At 53.9% G+C, this 18246-nt stretch overlaps 2 protein-coding genes across 9 annotated transcripts in view; both read left to right on the forward strand.

The window, feature by feature from the left end:
- Positions 1–7795, forward strand: part of RXRG (retinoid X receptor gamma) — a 51892-nt gene extending 44097 nt beyond the window's left edge. For 4 of the 5 annotated variants that reach the window (XM_037403911.1, XM_037403912.1, XM_037403913.1 and 1 more), the window contains 6 exons: positions 2724–2884; positions 3607–3736; positions 4369–4501; positions 5266–5357; positions 5600–5705; positions 6555–7795. In XM_037403911.1, the coding sequence (XP_037259808.1) occupies positions 2724–2884; positions 3607–3736; positions 4369–4501; positions 5266–5357; positions 5600–5705; positions 6555–6702 (770 nt within the window). In that variant the 3' untranslated portion in view covers positions 6703–7795. The remainder of the gene's footprint in view (positions 1–2723; positions 2885–3606; positions 3737–4368; positions 4502–5265; positions 5358–5599; positions 5706–6554) is intronic. The other variant, XR_005106700.1, reaches the window with a different exon arrangement.
- A 5767-nt stretch (positions 7796–13562) lies between these two features.
- LMX1A (LIM homeobox transcription factor 1 alpha) overlaps positions 13563–18246 on the forward strand; it is a 46954-nt gene continuing 42270 nt past the window's right edge. For 3 of the 4 annotated variants that reach the window (XR_005106840.1, XR_005106841.1, XM_037404839.1), the window contains exons 1-3: positions 14433–14665; positions 14948–15063; positions 15635–15821. Coding sequence is in view for 2 of the 4 variants with exons in the window: in XM_037404839.1 (XP_037260736.1) it covers positions 14988–15063; positions 15635–15821 (263 nt within the window). In the remaining 2 variants the exon portion in view is untranslated. Of the gene's footprint in view, positions 13856–14432; positions 14666–14947; positions 15064–15634; positions 15822–18246 lie in introns of those variants that run through there. The other variant, XM_037404840.1, reaches the window with a different exon arrangement.

Here is an 18246-nt window from a genome sequence, read left to right on the forward strand (position 1 = left end):
TGGTGTCCTTGTGCTGCAGGAGAGAGCTGTATGGGAACAGTCCATGCACCCTCTTCCATACTCCACATGCACTCACTGCATCCCCCAAAGGACTGTGTTTCTGGCCCAAAGCACCGAAGCTGTTGATCCAGAGCAAGGATCTAACTTGAGGTGATTTGACTTAGAGGGATTTTGCACTGACTTGAAGGAAGCCTCCAAGAGCTGCTAAGGGTGACAAGTCTGTGGTGGGTCCTGCAGCCCTGCCTCTCTCCCACCCAAATCTGGAGAGTACAAACTCTCTGTAAAAGCCACCAAGTGAGTCTCTGCTGCAGGGAAAGCAAGCCCAAGGGCACGAGCGTTTGTCCACCTCTGCTCTCTGCAGCTAGTTGCTCCGTCCTCGGTGGAGCAAGGACTGCTGAGCTGGATAGTCTCCCAGATCACACTGACAGATGCGAGGTCAGGTAGTAACAACTAGGACAGCATTTAAGATGCTTTTTTCCAAGATAAAATAACTGTGCAGCCTCTGGGGTTGAATGTTAGCAGGCTGTGTAGCTGTCCCTTTTGGAGGCCGTGCTGTCCCCCTGAGGAGCATGAGGCTGCTCTGTGCAGGGCAGAGCCTGGGGAAGCAGTGTAACACTGGGCACCGGCTGAGCCTCATCCTGTTCCCTGTAGCATCATCAGGGCTGTGTTGCCTCAACTACTTAGGGCAGCGGGGGGCTGTGAAATGCCAAGCTTGAATCAAAAACCTAATCCCAGGCACAGTTCTCCCTTCCAGCTGGGTGCAAAGTGGTTCAGAGGACCAGGGCATCAACGCAACTTCCCTTTGCAGAGTGTGAAAATTTAAACCCCAGGATCTTGGTGGATCCTGCAGGGATTTGGCTGCAATAACCACAGGGGCTTTCCAGGAGCTGCAGAAACTGGAGACAGTCTGCAGCTTTAACAAGGAGTCTTGTATGAGTTTGGGGGCTGAGTGATGGGATTGGTCTTTCCTTGGCGTGTTCTTCCTCCCACTAAGCTTTTGATGACTTTAGAAACACTTCCCTGGCTTATTCCTGTCCGTCACCCTGAAAAGGACAAATGCTCCCCCCAGCTGGCTGGCACATATGTGCATCCCTTGTTGCCCTCCCTCGCCAGTGCCAGACTGGATGCCCCACTGAGCCCTCTTCTTGGGTGCTGCCAGTTCCCAGCAGCTGGGCAGTGCTGGGAAGCACATCCTCTCAGCTGGGAGAAATGCAGGGAAGCACTGAGCATTGCAAAGTGATCATGAGCCTTAGTGCTGAGGCACCTCCCGTGGTTTGGCCCTTCCTCTGAAAGCACACTAACGTAAGGGTGAGACAGGGCTGATGTAAGGGCTTGTTTCCTGACACTGCTACAAACAGAAGAGCTGTGAAGACAAACGGAGAAAAATAATCTCCTAACCCAAGTATCTGACCTAAAAGCTTGTCACACTCTTCTACCAGCAGCACTTACCTAACTGAGAAAATGGGGATCAAATTCTCCCCCAGGCTGGCTGTGAGCTTGCTGAGCTGGTCCCTTCCTTGAGGTCCCCTGGTGTTTATGCAGGTCCGCTCTCCTCTTAAAGGACTTTTTATCGCTTGGCCTTGGTGGCTTTCTCTCTCCTCTGGGTGCTGACTGCCTGGTGCTCAGCTAACGGGGTGGGATGCCATTAAGCTGTTGAATGGTGAAGCACCAACGTCTGTGTGGCAGGGGCCAGCTTCTCACCCACTGAACCTTTCATTTCAGGTGTATAGATGCCTACAGCTTGGTACAGGCTGTTCTCTGAGACCAGGCCAGCTGCCTACCTGTCCCTCACGGGTTACTGGGTGCTTTGGGTCCCTGCCTGTTGCAGTATGCTCACCCAGGGGAGAGATGGTAGCACAACTGTAGTTTTGGGGCATTTCTCCCCAGCAATGAGCTAAACAGATATGACACCTGCTGGTCACTTTTTTAAGAAAAAAAATTAAGCAGGATTTTCTTATTTCCCTTTAAGATTTCTCCAACAAAAATGTGCACCCAGAACTTCTATTGTACAAGCCTTGTGCTCATGTCCTACACTAACCTGTCCTACACTGACCTGTCCTCCACACACCCAGCGGCCCTGGGGGTTAATAGCTGAGATCTGGAGAGAGTTTCAGTGATTCTGTTCCTCCAGTCAGTAGATATTTTGGAAAACGTGCAGAGATGGGAGGAGAGAGTGAAGGCATCGGGGCATTTGGAGGTGCTAGGATCTGCTTTCTAGTGGGGAGGGTTGGGAAGAGAGGTGGTGGAGGGAGAGGTGACACCAGGGCTGAGCCAGGCTGGGTAAGCTTTTGCTCAGAAAAGAGGTAGAGAGTGTGTGTATCCAACTGGAGATGAGGGACTGTCTAGCTCTGCTGCTGGATGCTCTGACCACTGCGGGACTGTTCGAAGCACTCTGTGAGCACAGCAAACCACTGTCTGGGTGCTGGGTCTCTCCTGTCTCCTCCAGCATCTAGTGACAGTTGAGTCCAGGCTGCCACCTGGAGGTATCAACTCCTCTTTCCTTTATTCCAGAGCTTCGCACCTTGGAAATCCCAACCTTTTGTCAAATGTGGAGGCTGCTGGTCTAAAGCACCCCCAAAGTGGTGGACATAGATCTGAAACATCCATTTATTTGCTGTTCTGCCTCTCCTGAGTGGGTTTCTTGTCCCTGCTTCCAGAGGAAAGGGGCCCCACTGCGACCGAGTGTTGCTGTGCATGTAAAGAGTGACATTTCTGTCCCGCAGCTGTACAGGAGGAGAGGCAGAGGAGCAGGGAGCGGAGCGAGCATGAGGCTGAGTCCACAAGCAGTGGCAGCGAGGACATGCCCGTGGAGAGGATCCTGGAAGCTGAGCTGGCAGTTGAACCCAAGACGGAGGCGTACAGCGACATGAACACGGAGAGCTCGGTAAGGAGCACTAATATCACTTGCATCTAGAGATGAGAGCCTTAGAGGTGCGATTTGAAAAGGCAAACCTCGCATGAAGGGCTAGCATTTTGTAAGGGGTTTTTGCTTTGCACTGCCTAAAAATCACCACAATTTTCTTTTGAAGCTACTCTGAACAACAACTAGAAAACTACCTATACGTTATTTTCCTAGTATTTTTTTTCCAGTTCCCTTTGGTTTCAGTGAGTAGATAGGGCAGTAGCTGGATGCCAGAAGAGTCTGAGCCCTGTGCTGGCTTCTACAGTTGCACATACGTGGGCACTGCTTGTCTGTCCCAGTGACCAAGACTGGAATGGAGCTGAACACAGCAAGTTTGCTGCTGTGGTTTGGATAAAACTGCTGTTCATGCCTGTTCAGTTTGATGGGGTTTAGCTATGCCCTGGGGAGCAGGTCTACAGCCTACCATGCAGGAGTTGCTTTGCAAGGAACAGCAAGTAAACAGAAAAGTCTAGCAACCAGCTGATTTGGCTGGGTGTAGAGGGGGAGTAGTAGGAATAAATATCTTCTCTTCCTAACGGTACACAGCGGAGATTACTGGCAACTTGATTTTACTTGTGGGCTCTGAGTATCATCACCTTGATCTGATACTGTGTGCAGTGCAGACAGTGATTATACAAGGTTTTTGATTGCTAAATTTTCATCTTTTCCTCTGCTCTTTTTCTTTTTATATCTCTTTTAATTAGACTAATGACCCTGTCACCAACATATGCCATGCAGCTGACAAGCAGCTCTTCACACTTGTTGAGTGGGCCAAGCGAATCCCCCACTTCTCCGACCTGACGTTGGAAGACCAAGTCATTCTCCTCCGGGCAGGTAACATCCCCCACCTGTGGCCACTGGGGCTATTCCTGGTACCCCTGTCCCCTCTCTGAGCCGTGTGCCATGGCAGTCAGGCAGGATGGTGAATGCAAAATCCTGAGCTGATCCATCCCCACTGTCACAGGGTGAGCAACCCATCCTGAGCCATGATGAGCGGTTGGCAGCGGCTGTGGATGGGGCAGTGGAATCTTCTGTTTGTTCCTGTCTTAATGGAGATGTGTAGGAGGGCAGGAAGAGAGTGAATAAATGTGTCCAGTTAATGCAGTTCCTATGGCTGTAGAGCTTACTATGTGTGCAGCACATTAGTGTGTAACATGTAAAATGATGTAAAGGGGTTGCTAATGCAAGGAATATGGGTTTTTAGGAGGAAAACCCAGCATGTTCTCTTCCCCCACCCCACCCCCTTTTATTTTGTTCCCCATTTGAGTCTTTTTCTGCACCTTCCTTGCTACTGGTCAGGGTTTGCAATCCCTTGCAGTGTTGGCAAGGGTGCAGTTGATACCTGGGGTTCCATCTCTCCTGTGAGCTGAGTCTGAAGCCAGCAGGGAGAAACCAGCTCTCCCGCTTCATGCAGGACTGATACTCTGCTGAACTACCTCTTGTGTCCTGCACATCTCCTCTTGCAGGCTGGAATGAGCTGCTCATCGCCTCTTTTTCCCATCGCTCTGTGTCAGTGCAAGATGGCATCCTTCTGGCCACAGGCTTGCACGTGCACCGCAGCAGCGCTCACAGTGCTGGTGTGGGCTCCATCTTTGACAGGTATGTGGCCTGGTTTTGCCATGCCCTGGTAGAGGTGGCCAGGCTAGCTCTGTCTTTCCCCTCTAAACTGGAAACATGTCCTTAGTGAGAACTAGAGCAAATACATGGTGATTTGGGACAGAACTACCTTCAAATGAGGAGGGGATGCTTGACTGGCTTAAAAACTGAGAATGAGATGAAAGCACCTTGGAAAGGGGTTTGCTGCAGCAGCAGATCATTTGTTGGGTGTGCAGGGGGAGGAATGATTCTCTGCCTTCTCTCGAGAGTTTGCTGTAACTGGATCTCGAGCTAATACCAATCAGCAAGAGCTTTAGCAGGCAAAGCCTTAAACCCCAACTTTGCCATGTAATGACTGCACAGGTACTGTCCGTGCCATGCCTGCTCCCTGCCTGTCAGGACACTGCGTTCCCACTCTACCACAACTGGTGTGTGTAAAGGCAGTGCCTGTGTTTTGCATAGTGAAATATGGAGAAAACCTCATGCAGTCTTCCTCAACTGAATGCAAAATCTTTTAGTGCAAACAGAGCACCCAGGCCGTGTGCTGAGCGTAGTAAGAATGGGAGCAAATTTGATGCTCAGGTCCCTGGATGCTGCTGATAGACATAAAAAAGAGCAGAGTGTCATGGCTGTCCCTCAAAGCTGCCTCTTCCTGCAGAGATGAATTGGGGGTATTCCCAGTGCCTGTCTCGAATGTTTTTCAGCCCCCAGCCTTGCTGTCTGTACCTGTTTCTGATTGTCTGCCCACCCATGTCCCTCACATGCAGGGTTTTGACAGAGCTGGTGTCCAAAATGAAAGACATGCAGATGGATAAGTCAGAGCTGGGGTGCCTGCGAGCCATTGTCCTGTTTAACCCAGGTAAGTCTGAGATGCCAGACAGTCCCAGGTGACATGCATGTCCTCAGGGCCATGGCAGGTCACAGGCAGGAGTGCAGTGGCAGTAAGCATCAGGATTGCAGACTGATTCGTCCCACTCCCTGGGTGCATGATTAAAGAGAGCCAGAGTCCTTTCCCACCTGTGCACACAGTCATTCTGCTGGTAGTGGAAAGGTCGCTTCTGCAGTGATTTCTTCCCTACCTGTATGTTCTCCCTCAACCAGATGCTAAGGGTTTGTCTAGCCCCTCCGAAGTGGAATCGCTGAGGGAGAAGGTCTACGCCACGCTGGAAGCCTACACGAAGCAGAAGTACCCCGAGCAGCCAGGGCGGTGAGTGTCCCGAAGCGAGGCAGACAAGGTGGTGTAATAATAATAATAAACCCCTGACTTTAAAGAGGAGACTGAGGCTGGGGTGTCAGTGCTAGCTCTGCCTGAAGCACCCTCAAAGCCAAGGGCAGGCTACCAGCCAAAGGTGCCTGAGCAGCCCAGCTCCCGCAGGCTGGCCCGTCCTCTTGGTGCCCCAATCCTGGGCCAGAGCCTTTAGGGTGCTGGCGAGCTGCAATTTTCGTGCTTTTCAATCCAATCCCACCCTCTGCTGGCCGAGCTCTCGAAATGCCGGCAGCTGGATCCATCCCCATCGCTGCCAGCCAAGTGATGCGCCCACATCTTCTGCCATCGTTGGCTCTGGATGTGACCGCAGAGGGCTGCGAGCGGGGCGTGGGGAGGGGGAGGCAGCCTGCCTGCTGCGCCCCTTGCACCCCTCGGAACAGGGGGCAGTGGCTGGCAGGGGCACTGCTGAGGGGTTGTGCACCCTCTTGGGAGGCTGGGGACTTCTGAAGACTCTTTCAAGAAAGATTGAAATGGCACCATGGAGATGTAAGTCACTTGTAAAGTTCTAGTCTTGGAGAGAGAACCTGGATGTATCTCTTTAAAACTTAAAAAAAAAAAAAAAAAAGGCTAAATTTTGTTTTGAAAAAATACGTATTCCCTCTGCACATGCAGAGAGAAACACTTACTTTGAAAGCATAAGAGAATCCATACATAAATAAATAAAGATCTCCCCGAGGCATTTCTGGGGAGAATTTGGGTTTTGCCCTCCTGAGCCCCTGACACAGGCTCAGAAACACGGGAGAGGGTGGCCAGTGCCTCCTGCCTGTCTCTGACTCTGCTCTCTTCCAGGTTTGCCAAACTCCTTCTGCGCCTGCCAGCGCTGCGGTCCATCGGGCTGAAGTGCCTGGAGCACCTCTTCTTCTTCAAGCTGATTGGGGACACCCCTATCGACACATTCCTCATGGAGATGCTGGAGACACCCCTGCAGGTCACTTGAGGGTCTGGCCCTCTCTGGCCAGCCCCTGGTCCCCTTGTGCCCCCACACAGCCTCCCACCCCTCTGCTCTGAGTCTGTGAGAGCTCAAGAGATGTCCTTCACCCTCCGCTCCTCCTCCATGGGATTGTCGTGGTTTTGTACAGCTGTAAATCGCCCCCTCTAACCCTCCCTGGCTTGGCTGTTGGGGGTCACAGATCCCCTGACCAGCTAACCATTCCCCTGTACAGATAATTGCTTTAAATTATTTTTTCACTCTCAATAAAAGCCAACAAAAGAAATAAAATAATATAATGAGAGGCACTGATTGGAGCTGACAGAGCAGTGTCCTCTTTTGCTGTGGTTACAAGTCTGGTTTGGGATGGGGCTGAGGAACCCTCCTGAGACTCCTGGGCAGCCCAGATCAGGGCAGGAACATCACTTGGGATGTCACTGCTTGTGCTGGCGGGCAGTCCTCTGGCCAAGAGAGGACAGGTATTGCTGCTCTGTGCACCTGCTAAGAGAAGACCTGGAGAAACTTGCTGCTTTGAAACAGGAGAATTCATTCCGCTATCTTAAAAAGAAACTCATGGACTCTTTGAATTCATTGAATTTTTAAAGTGATTTTAAAAGTGACTTTTTTCATGTGCTTTTCCTTTTCTAAGCTAGTCCAGCCACTGAGGGAAGAACTGAAGTGCTTCATTTTGGTCCAGGTAGAGTATTTTGGGGTCACCCAAACCTGGCGTGCTGATGGATAATTTTAATTTTTCTGCAATGTCATGGATCCTGTTCTCAGGCTTTTTGTCTTTTCTCCATATTTTTGCGCTGGAAACAGGTTCTTCAGCCCCAAATTTATAATCTCATACCTCCACAAGTGAAACCTGCAGAGAGAGAAAGCACAAGACGCTCTAACAAACCTGCCTCAAAGGTCTGCCTGGTGTTTCCCCTGCTCAAATGGCACTGCTGGAGCTTCCCATCACAACCCAGCTAACCAGAGTCAAACGAGTTAAAGACGTTAATTTGTTCAATATGTGGAGCTTATCCTGGTGGGAAAATGTCCTCCCAGGAACCCAGCGAAATTGTCTGTATTATTATTCATAAAACAGGTGTAGTGTTAAGTGATCTGCCCCTTCTGACCCTCTCAGCAGACAGTGCGGTGAGATGCAGCCGTGCTTCGTCTGTCCGCATGACAGATTGCAATGCTGCTGCTCAGTGACTCCGGGAAGTTCGAGGGGAAAGGAGTAGCGACAACAGGAAAGAAAGAAGGATAAAAATGAAACATTTTGTTAAACTCCCACACAGGGACATGATTCTCCAATATTTCATTGTGAGAAGGAAAAAGAGACTCAAAAGAGCAGACGAGAAAAGAAACCCCCAAAATTATGAAAATTCTAACTTGTTTGTTTGTTTCTGGTGACACTGGAGAGAAAAAAAATATCAGGGAGCATTTAAAAAGATGTGAAAAACAGTGACCAAGGGGATATTTTTAGTAGAAAAGGTAATTTTCCATTAAAAGGAAAGTGTTTAAAGACAAAAAAATACTCAACCTGCTCATTGTAAAACATTTGCTAGAGTTTGAGATGCTGCACAGAGACTATGCTGGGATGGTACCCATGCCATGCTGCTGGGTAGGCAAAGTAAGAGGTTACCTCCAGCCTGGGCTGCTGCAGGCTTCCCCCTCTAGGAGCTGTGGTGCCAGCTAGCTGGATTTGGTTTCTTTTCTGATTATAAAGCCCTGAGTTTATCTTGACTTCCCTGCTCTCTGGTTTGATGGTTTAAATCGAGGAGGTTTGTTGGCATTAGCAGGCTTAGCAGAGAAGGGCAGAGCTGGTGCTACTGTCTGAAGATACATCATGTGGCATTAGTGTTTTTTATTAAAATATATAGAGGAAAACTCGAGGGTCTTTGTGCCTGCAGCAGAAGTCTGGCTGAGATGATGCGTGGGTGCTGTTTTGGAGCCCTGTGGCACTCGGTGGTAACTCAGAGTGTGCGTTAGCTCCGGGGTGAGCTGCTGCAGCACAGCGGGCTGAGCCAGCTGGAGAGGACGGGATGCTTCCATACCAATAGTGCTGTCTCTCTCAGGAGCTCATGGGCTGTCCTCGGCACGCAGTTGTTGCAGCTGTCGTCAGAAGTATTTACATGGAGCTGCAAGGTTGGAGCTTAATTTGGCCAAGCCATCCAAAAGGGCTTTGGGCCATGCTCAACCCTCTCTGATAGGTGTTTAATGTGGACGGTGTAATACCTCTTGGTGACTTAATTTGAGTCTATGATGAAGGATTCAGAGTCCCTGATATTCCATATTGGCAGAACAGCTATCACATGGGCAGCAGAGAAAAATAAAACTGGACAGAAGAGTGGGACCCAGTGCGTAGCCCAGATGGCCCAGCACATGCCACTGCAAGTAAGAGTTTGCTAAGTTCTATGAGCCATCTTGACTCTCTTGATGCTGATCTCGATCCACTGCCTGTGAGCGAATCCAGACTATTGCCTGCAATAGAAACAGTCACTTTTTGAAGTTGGAAGTGATGGGATGTGATAACCTGGACTGGGGCAGGAAGTCTCAAAGTGGCCATTGGTGGCTTCTGGACACCCCTACTCTTAACAGTCTACCTTGAGACCATGGGAAGGTGGTCTTGGGGTTCTGGGCCATGAGGTCTCTGGGCTGTGCTTTGAGCAGGTCTTGTCCTCTTTCTCCAGATGACTAGTGGGGTTTTTTGAAAAAGTTTTGTGCTTGGTGATCTGCTTAACTGACACCGCACCACACACTCCCCCACCCCACCCCTGGTGCGGCAGTGAGACCTTGAGACGCAGTGTGGCTTCTGTAAATGAGATTGCAAACTTGTCTGAGAGTGTCACTAGCAGACACCTGCCCTATGCAGGGGAAAGAAATCATTGAGGGCCTGAGGTTTGATGTGATCTCCTGGATTTGGTCCTAACCCTTGGGTTCCTCATTCATGTTGTGGTCTTCTAGACAATGGTGTCAAAATACTGCCCAAGAGCATTTCTTCCCCTAGCCTTGCAATGCACGGAGGTGAGTCTCTATGGAGAACCTGAGGAGCAAATCCTACAGCAGTTACTACTAACTTGTGTGGTTTTCCTTCAGGATGAATTGCTGCAGAAGAACAGCAGCTTGGCACGGCTGGAGCTTACCTGATCTGCAGCCCTACAAAGACCTAATTTTCAGAAAGTAGTAGAAATCACTGTCATGGATAAGCTAAAGAAAACTATCCTTGCACATGTATTCAGCCAGCTTGTGTGGTGTTACAGCTGCAGAAAGAATTAAAAAAGCAGCACTGGAGAACTCAAAACTCAAGAAATACTGAAGTTTAAGTCACTTCCAGTGCAGTCATTTTTCCTGGCAGGCTACGTCGTGATGGTGCCTTCAAAAATCCAAGGTACTGGCCACTTCTCAGGCATGCCAGGGTTCAGCTACCTACCCTTCATACTGAAACCTGGCTCCTCCTAATCTATGAATTTTGCTTTTGCCAGGTTCCAGTTGCTGGGTCTTGCCACCATTTCATCTGAAGATCCAGTCATCAGTTTCCCCATGAAAACCCTTGTAGCCTCAAATTAAGCTCTGACTTTCTTTCCTTTACTCTGGGAATAACAAATAAACCAGGCTCTGGGAATGACTGGTGCAAGGCAAAGTGTCATATTCTCTTTCCCACCATGCATCACATCTCATGAGCTTTCTGAGTCAGCAGCAGGACCCCTCCACCATGGACAAGGCTTGTTTTAGTGCTCAGGCCAAACATTTCAAAGCATTTATTAATTCTGAGCTTCTCACTCTGTAGCACTCTGTGGAGGGGACTTAAAAAAATAGTGGGTTTAGCCACTTATGATGAGAACCTTGGAAAATGAAAAAAAACCTTAAACTCCATTGCTTGTGCTAAGCTGGATTTGTTTATCACCTAGAAATCAAGCCAGGGTATTTTCCTGCCCTGCCTTCATTTGGGTTCTGTAGTGGTTACTTCAGTTTCTACTGAAGTTCAACAACAGCAGTTCTGGTTTGGGAATTAAAAAAATAAATCCCAAGCTATAAAGGTTTGAGCCGGTTTGCATTCAGTTCAGCTCTGGGCTCCCTTCTGAATTTAGTGATTCAAGGGCATGTCCGTTATAGCAGAGATGACTTTCAGGCACTGATGGCATGACTGAACTGAGTGCTGCCACCACTAGTCTTTCCTCGAGGACCTGATGTCTGGGCTGGGCCCTGGGCTGCCTTCATCATCACACCTGAGCTCCCCTGAGATGCTCTCTTGGCTGCTTGGTTTCTCTGCTCGTCCCCTCTCTGTCCCTCCCAGCTCTCTGCTGCCGCACCAAATGCCCAGGTGGGAAGTTGTGGAGGCTGCGCTGAATTGGTACCTCCTGGAGCACCAGAGAGCACAGGGAGGAAGAGAAGGAATTACACTGATTAGGAGGCATGTGGGGCTCCCAGAGCTGATGGCGGCAGTGGGAAGCAGTACCTGTATCCTCTTTCAGGGGATGATGGCTTTTATCTCAGGGTGAAGTACATCGGGGTGGAAAACATGATACAAAGGCAGAGAAGCCCTGATAAAGCTGCAGGCATTCGTTAGCATTAGTGGACAAGGACCAGCCTATACCTATGCAAGGCCAGTGGCTGCCACCCCATACCTCTCTTGCCTCTCTCCCTATGCCCTCTGTGCAATTAGCTCTGCCTGAGAACAGGCTTGGTTTGGGGGATTTCAGCGGTAAAGGGAGAGGATTTTGTCACCCCAGGGATATTTGACAGCATTGTGGCTGTGGGCTGGTTTCTGGCTTGCCTCCCTACCGGGGCTGGCCAGCCCAGCTGGGTGTGCAGCAGCTGATGCCTATAAAGGGCTCTGAGGGTGGCAGGAAGGGGAGGGTGGTGTGTTTTTAGGGGGGTGAGTGGTGTAGAGGGATGTCTCTGGGTGGTGGGCAAGGCTTGTCTTCTGGGTCAAGTTGGCTTCAGGCATTAGGCAGCCTGATGATGCTGGCTGGCTGGCCCAGGGACTCCTGTCCCAAGGGAGGTGGCTGGAGCATGTGTAGGGAAGCGCAGCCTGTAACCACCCTCTTCCCTGGTGTCCAGTGTGCCTGCGCCTGGGTCCAGCCCTCCCTGCTCCTGCGTGGTTCTGCATCTGCTTTGCTGGGCAGGGCGGAGGTGATGCTGGCGGAGGGATCTGGTTCCCTGCTGTCTGGAGCCATGCCTTTTGCTGTGCCCGCGTTTACCTGCCCTTGGAGCTGAGCGCTGGTGGTCTCCTTTCAGCAGTGAATGGTGGGTACCTGCTGGTCCACACAAGCTCCTCAGCAGTGAACATGAGACCTGAGTAACCCCACAGGGAGAAGGCTCAGGGAGATGAGTCCCTCTTCCAGTGCCTTGTTAATTTAGTGGACAGCTTCTGTTTAATGCTGTTTTTCCCAGACCACCCAGTTTTTGCAACACCTGACTGCCTGCAGACCCTACAGCTAGAAAGAGAAAGCCTTGTCCTGCTCCTCCTCTGGTTTAATTCTCTTCAGCTGCTGATGCTGTGGGCTGCTGCACCTAATTCAGCCCTGGGTGAGCTAATTGTGGAAACTCTGGCCCTCAGCAGCTGCAGTGAGCTGGCTGAAATATTCCCCCCACCTTTTGCAGGGCCAGGGCCAGTGCCCAAGGTGAAGGTGTGCTTTGGGAGTGAGGGGGTTTGAGGGTGTATTACTGGTATATTTTACCAGTTCATCTCGTGACCATCTTTTGTATGAGACCGGGTATGCTCCAGTACCTGTGATCCCTGTGGGAGCTGGTCGATGTGTGTAAATCGTGGGAAGCAACACCCTGGGGTTACACGCTGGGCCCATCCCTCAAGCCTGATCCTTCACAGACTGAGCCGGGAGTTGTGCGTGAGAGCTGTGAGATAAGGCAGTCTCCAAACCCCTCCTTGCCTGGAGAGGAGGAGGAACAGCACCACCACCACGGGGTGACAACATCTAGGGGGAATGACTTCCCTCTCAGCTGTTCCTGCATCTCTGATCAGACCAAATCTGTGAGTGGGCATCCTAAGTATATAAGCAAGGTGTCCTGTATGGGGCCACAGTTTTCAGCAGTGTTGGAGGATGGCATTCCCTCCCCGTGGGGCTGACCTCTGGCTGTGTAAGGAGCATCTGCCCTGCACAGCTCTGCAGCTGGGGTGGGATGGGGTGGCTGCGCTGCTTTGTACAGGGAGGGTGAGCAGCATGCCGTCCCTGGAGCCCCTGGTCATGCTGCAGTGTTTGCTGGGCCGGTGTCTTGGCAAAGTGGCTCTGATGGATCTGGCTACCCAGAAACTTGGCTGGAGCCGCTCAGAGACCTTCAGGAGAGACAAAGGCGGAGGCAGCAGAGCTCAGTGCCTCCCTGCTGCAGCTCAGCCTTCCTGGATGTGAGGCATTGGAGCTGTTTCACGCTGACCTGTACAATAGTACCAGTGCTCTTGTGCCCAAGCCCCCAGTGTAGTTATACTGGGATATAGTGGACCTGTCCCAGGGTCCTGTTTCCCTCTCCCATGGGGTTTTGGCAGGGTGGTGATCCACCTGCGCTAACCTGTGGCCTCTCCCCTTCCTACCAGCTCCCAAAGGACACGACCTTGCTCCCTGCATCACCCGCATCATCTGGGCGTGGGGAACACTTGGTGACAAGGATGCCCCACAGAGAGGCTGGGAGCGCTCCTGCCCCTTGTGCCAAGGTCACCGGTGAACACAGGAGGTGAGGCCCCTAAAACCTGCCAGCCTCCAGCAGCGGGTCCCTGGCAGCTCTGCAGCCCTTTTCTCCCCCCGCCAGCTGGAGAGGGGCACTCAGCCCTCCTCCGAGCCGGGTGAAGCCGCTGCCCAGGCTGCCCCCGCAGGTACGTGGCCCCGGCCCCGCTGCGGGTGGCTCCGGGCCTGCGGGGACCGTGGAACACCCCAACAAAATAACGACCGCCCCCCCCGGCCCGAGGCAGGGCAGCAGGGAACAGCCGACCGGGACGGGAGAGCGCCGGGGCTGCGGGAAGGCTCCAACTTCCAGCTTCCCCGGCCGGGCAGGATCGCTCCTCTGCGGGTTTCCCCTCCCCGAGACCGATGCGGTTTGAAGGGGCCGGAGCGGCGCGTCCCGGGGCCGCCTCCCCCGCGGTGCCGGCGCCCGGAGCGCACCGGGCCCTGCTCGGCGCCGGCGATGAGCCCTGAGGGGCCGCGCCCCGGCTTCGGGTTGGGTTGGTTTTTTTGTTTGGTGGTTTTTGTTGGTTTTGTTTTGGTTGTGGGTTTGTGGTTGTTTCCCCCCCCCGCCCCCCCTTTTCTTTTCTTTTCTTTTCTTTTCTTTTCCCCTCCCAGCATTCATTTTCTTTAAATGCTCGGGAGCAGCGGGAGTGGGGCGCCCGGGGCGATGCGCAGCGCGGGGGAGCGCATCCCCACCGGGGATAGCATCTCGCCCCGGCCGCTGCCTCCCGGGGCCGGGGACCGGCTCTCCCCAAAAACTCCTGGCCTGGGCTTCCCCTGGCAGGGGGTGCTGCTTTCCAGCCGGTTTCACTGCCGGGAGAGCGGTGGTGACGGGGCACCACCCTCTACCTTTTTTTTGGCTTTTCTTCTTTTTGGCTTGCTTTCTAAGAAAAGCAGCAGCCGCGGAGCGGGGGCTGCCCCGGCGGCCCGGACGTGCCCCTCGGAGCCGGGAAGGGCCGCCGGCCCCTCGAGGCGTGGCGGGGCCGGTGCCTGCAGCCAGGCAGGAGAGCGGGGAGGAAACTTATTTCGAGTGGGGTGGAGAGGGGAGGGCAGGGGGTGGGGGTCGGGCAGGGAGGTATCAGCCTCAGGAAATGTGCCTTGGCAGCAGTCGGACGGGCGCTTCCCCGCAGGTTGGTGTGCTCCGCTCCGGAGCCGTCCAGGGCACGGCGGCTCGTTCCCCAGCCCGGGCAGCTCCGGAGGAGGCCAGCCCGGGGAGGCAGGAGCTACCGCAGGATCCCCCCGGAGCGGTGACTGCGGGCCCCCCTCCCGCCGGTCCCCGCAGGAAGGTACCTCCCGGGCCGCCCCAGGTAAGCGGCCGAGCCCCGCCGACGGCAGCCCCGCATCCTCCCGTCCCGCTGCCGCGGAGGGGGGGGCTCGGGGCCGGCAGCCCCCCCACATCGGGGGCCGATAGGACGCTGCGAGCCCGGGCGGGGCAGCGACTGCGGAGCCGGGGCGGGGGGTCTGGGGGGTTTTCCCCGCTGGGCGGCAGGGAGGGAGGGAGGGAGGGGGGCAGCGGGCGGGGAAGCCCCGGCCGGGGCCGGTGGGGCCGGGGCCGGGCTGAGCGCGGCGTGTCCGGGCTGTGTCGGCAGGCGGGCGGCGCGGCCCCCTCGCCCGGCCGGGCTCCCCACCATGCTGGACGGGCTGAAGATGGAGGAGAGTTTGCAGAACGCCCTGGACCCCGCGGCTCCCTTCTCCTCCCTGCTGGGTAAGTCGGGGCATCCTGGGGATCCCCCTTTCTCGGGGTGGGGCGCGGCCGGGCGGGCCCCGAGTGTTGGGCAGGGGGTGTCCGGGGGGTCGGGGGGCAGCTTTCCCTCTGGCTCGCTCCTGCCCGCAGCCCTGCCCGGCGCCGCTCCCTTCGCCCGGGGAGCGCCCCCGGCGCCCGCCTTCCCCGCTCCCGTTTCGTTCCGCGATTGCATTAAATTGTGTGTCCCCCCCAGTACAACGAAGGCCTTTTCTTCGAATCGAACGATAAATAATTCCCCCCCTCCCCTTCGTTTAATATCGCTTTCAAACAATCGCCCTTTCTCCGAGCTGCGGCTCCGCCGCCCCTTTCGAAAAGGAACGAAATTGGGGGTGACGTCCCCCCCCCGAAGCTCCCCTAAGGCACAGGTCCCCCCCGCATCCCGGAGCAGCGCCCCGCACGCCCCCCCCCCCCCCCCCCCCCCCAACTCCGCTCGCTGGAAGAGCAGCGGGATCCTCCGTCCATCCCTCGCCGGGTCCGTCTCCCTGTGCGCCCCCGCCGCCACCCACCGCTGCCCCCGCGTCCTTCCCCGCAGGCAGAGCCGCGACCCCCCGGTCGGTGTGCGAGGGGTGCCAGCGAGTTATTTCGGACCGGTTCCTGCTGCGCCTGAACGACAGCCTGTGGCATGAGCAGTGCGTCCAGTGCGCGTCCTGCAAGGAGCCCCTCCAGACCACCTGCTTCTACCGCGACAAGAAGCTCTACTGCAAGCTGGACTACGAGAAGTAAGTGTCCCCCTGCCCAGCGGGGAGTCTTCCCACGCCGCTCCCACCGCCCGCAAAGCCCCAGTGCCCTGCCGAGAGCGCAGGCGGCCGGGGGGCTCGGGGTCCCCCTGCAGCTCCCCGCTTCCCTGCCCCGTGTTGTCCCAAGAGGCGTCAGCCGCACGGTGCTGCCTGCCATGCTGCGCTTCTCCCCCGCAGGCTCGTCGCACCCCACTTCTCCCCTTTTTGGAGGTGTTTGGTTGTGCTCGGTTTGCGCCTTTTTTTAAAAGGGAATTTAGGAGCCTTTTGTTGGGAGCCTGTGAGACCCCCGGTAACCCTGGGGCTGCGGAGGGACGGGGCCAAGTGTTTTCCCATCTCCTCCGGCTTTATTTCCGTACTGAGCGCCTGCAGGAGGAACGTTATATCCTTCCTGACCTGGTCCCAGACTGGGCTATTTTCTAATATCCCCATAAGCAGGGTGATGTTATTGCTCCCCCTGGCTGGATGGGGAAACTGAGGGTCTCGGCAAGGCCCGGGGAAGGCCCTGCTGAATTCGGAGCGTTTGCTACTGCTGTTGCACACCGGGGGCTTTGCTTGCGCCTCGGACTGTGATGGAGCAGGAAATTTGGATGTAGGTGGTTAAGGCTTCCAGCCCCAACGCTTCCCCTTTGGCAAATGTGGGGCTAGGACAGGGGGGGAGGACAATATGAAAATTATTTTTCTCTTTCTAAAGAAAAACCTTTCCAGTGGGAATGGGGAGAAGGCTGTTGAGTCTTTCGTCTCCTGCAGCTGCTTTTGTTTTTTTACTGCTCATCCCACTCTCGCTGTCCCTGTCGGATCCCACTCCCCGGCTGGGTTTCAGAGCAGTTAAATTTGTGTTGTGTCCAGGCCAGTTGTTTCTTAAGGAGCTTGTAGATGGGGGGCTGGATCCCTTGCTATGGCGATAGCATGGCTGCTGGAGCCCTGCGATTTAATTTCTGGATCGCTGTTATACAAGAAAATGGTTATTGGCGATGCTCTTGTCCCTGGCCTTCGGTGGGTTAGCAAGCGTGCCGGCGGCTAGCCCTGCTCCAGGCCTTTTTAAAGTTTTTTTGTTTTTGTTTTTTTTTTTTTTTTTCCTTTAAGTCCCGTATTCTGGGTCTGAGTTTAATCACTATGGATACAAGGCAAATTGAAAGCAGAATTTGTGCGCGTGACCTTGTTTTCAAATGTTTACGAAAGAGCGGAAGAATTAGCTGCCACGAGAGTGGAAAGGAGAGCGCTGTGTTACGGGGTGGGTTGGTTTTTTTTAGGCAAATTTTTGTCAAGATTGGGTGCGTTGCTTGTTTGTCCGTAGAAATTTGGCTGCCAGTTCCCATATATTTCCAACACAATTTAATTTGCGTTTTCTGCTTTATCAGTGTCTCCATTTGGAGCACTAAGGGGAAAGCGGGGTGAATGCCTTTCCAGCTTGCAGAATGTGTGGGTTTTACTCTCTGCACATTTGACTGCAGCTTCTGAGCTCTGGAAGCTGACTCCAACCTGAAACCCTCCTTCTCTGTCTCTTGGCCGTGAAAGAAATCGGTGCCGTGGATGGCTTCTTGCTGTGCCCATCTCGCTGTTGGGATGGACAAGGATGATTATGAAAAAAAAATAAAAATGTCACAAATGTTTCCTAGGCTCTGGTGGTGGCACCGTTTATCCTGGTTGTTTCCCAGCTGCGTTTGGGTTGATGGCTTTTGCCTGAGCCTGGGAGCGGGCTTTGCGGCAGGCGGTTTCCCCGAGGTGCGATGGTTTTAACTGTGAACCGCTGCTGGCCTCTTCCCCTTCTGTACCCGCCTGCCCCTTGCTATCACGTTGTTGTGCCCTTGAATTTTATTTTATTTTATTGTTTTGGCATGGGGCTGCAGGTCCATGTCCCTGCTCTCTGTCCCCTCGGCAGGGCTCTCTGCTGTGCTAGCTCTGTGGCTTTTTACCTGGGGACAGCAAGGGTGCGGAGCCGAGCCCCAAAGAGCTGTTCCTTTTGGGCTCTGCCGAGCTTTACGTATGACTCTTTATTTAACAAAAACCCCTCTTTCTTCGACCAAACCATCCTGTCTTTCGGTTGAGCGTTTTCGATGTGCCTGCCTCCACTGCAGTGCCGATGCCGATAACAGGGCTTTCAGCGTGAAACATGCAGGGGAAGAGCCGCTGCTCTTGAACTGAGCTAATTATCTCGAGCCGATAGCTGGTTAATTATCACGAGTGACTGACACTCTGCGCAGTGCGATGGTGGAAAGCAGCCGATGTTCCCCGTGGCACCGCGGTCGGGCTCCGGGGGCCTCTCTGTCGGCACAGCGGTGCCCGCCGGTGGGAGGGCTGGGGTGCCTGCGTGTGAAATGCCGGTGCTGGGGGAGTCAGGGAAGCGGTTGGCATCCTACCTGCTTGCTGTGTTGTGGTGCTGGTGTTTTGTGGGGGGGGTTTGTTTGGT

Source organism: Falco rusticolus, chromosome 11 (genome assembly GCF_015220075.1).
Source record: "Falco rusticolus isolate bFalRus1 chromosome 11, bFalRus1.pri, whole genome shotgun sequence".
In the NCBI taxonomy this organism is placed as follows: domain Eukaryota; kingdom Metazoa; phylum Chordata; class Aves; order Falconiformes; family Falconidae; genus Falco; species Falco rusticolus.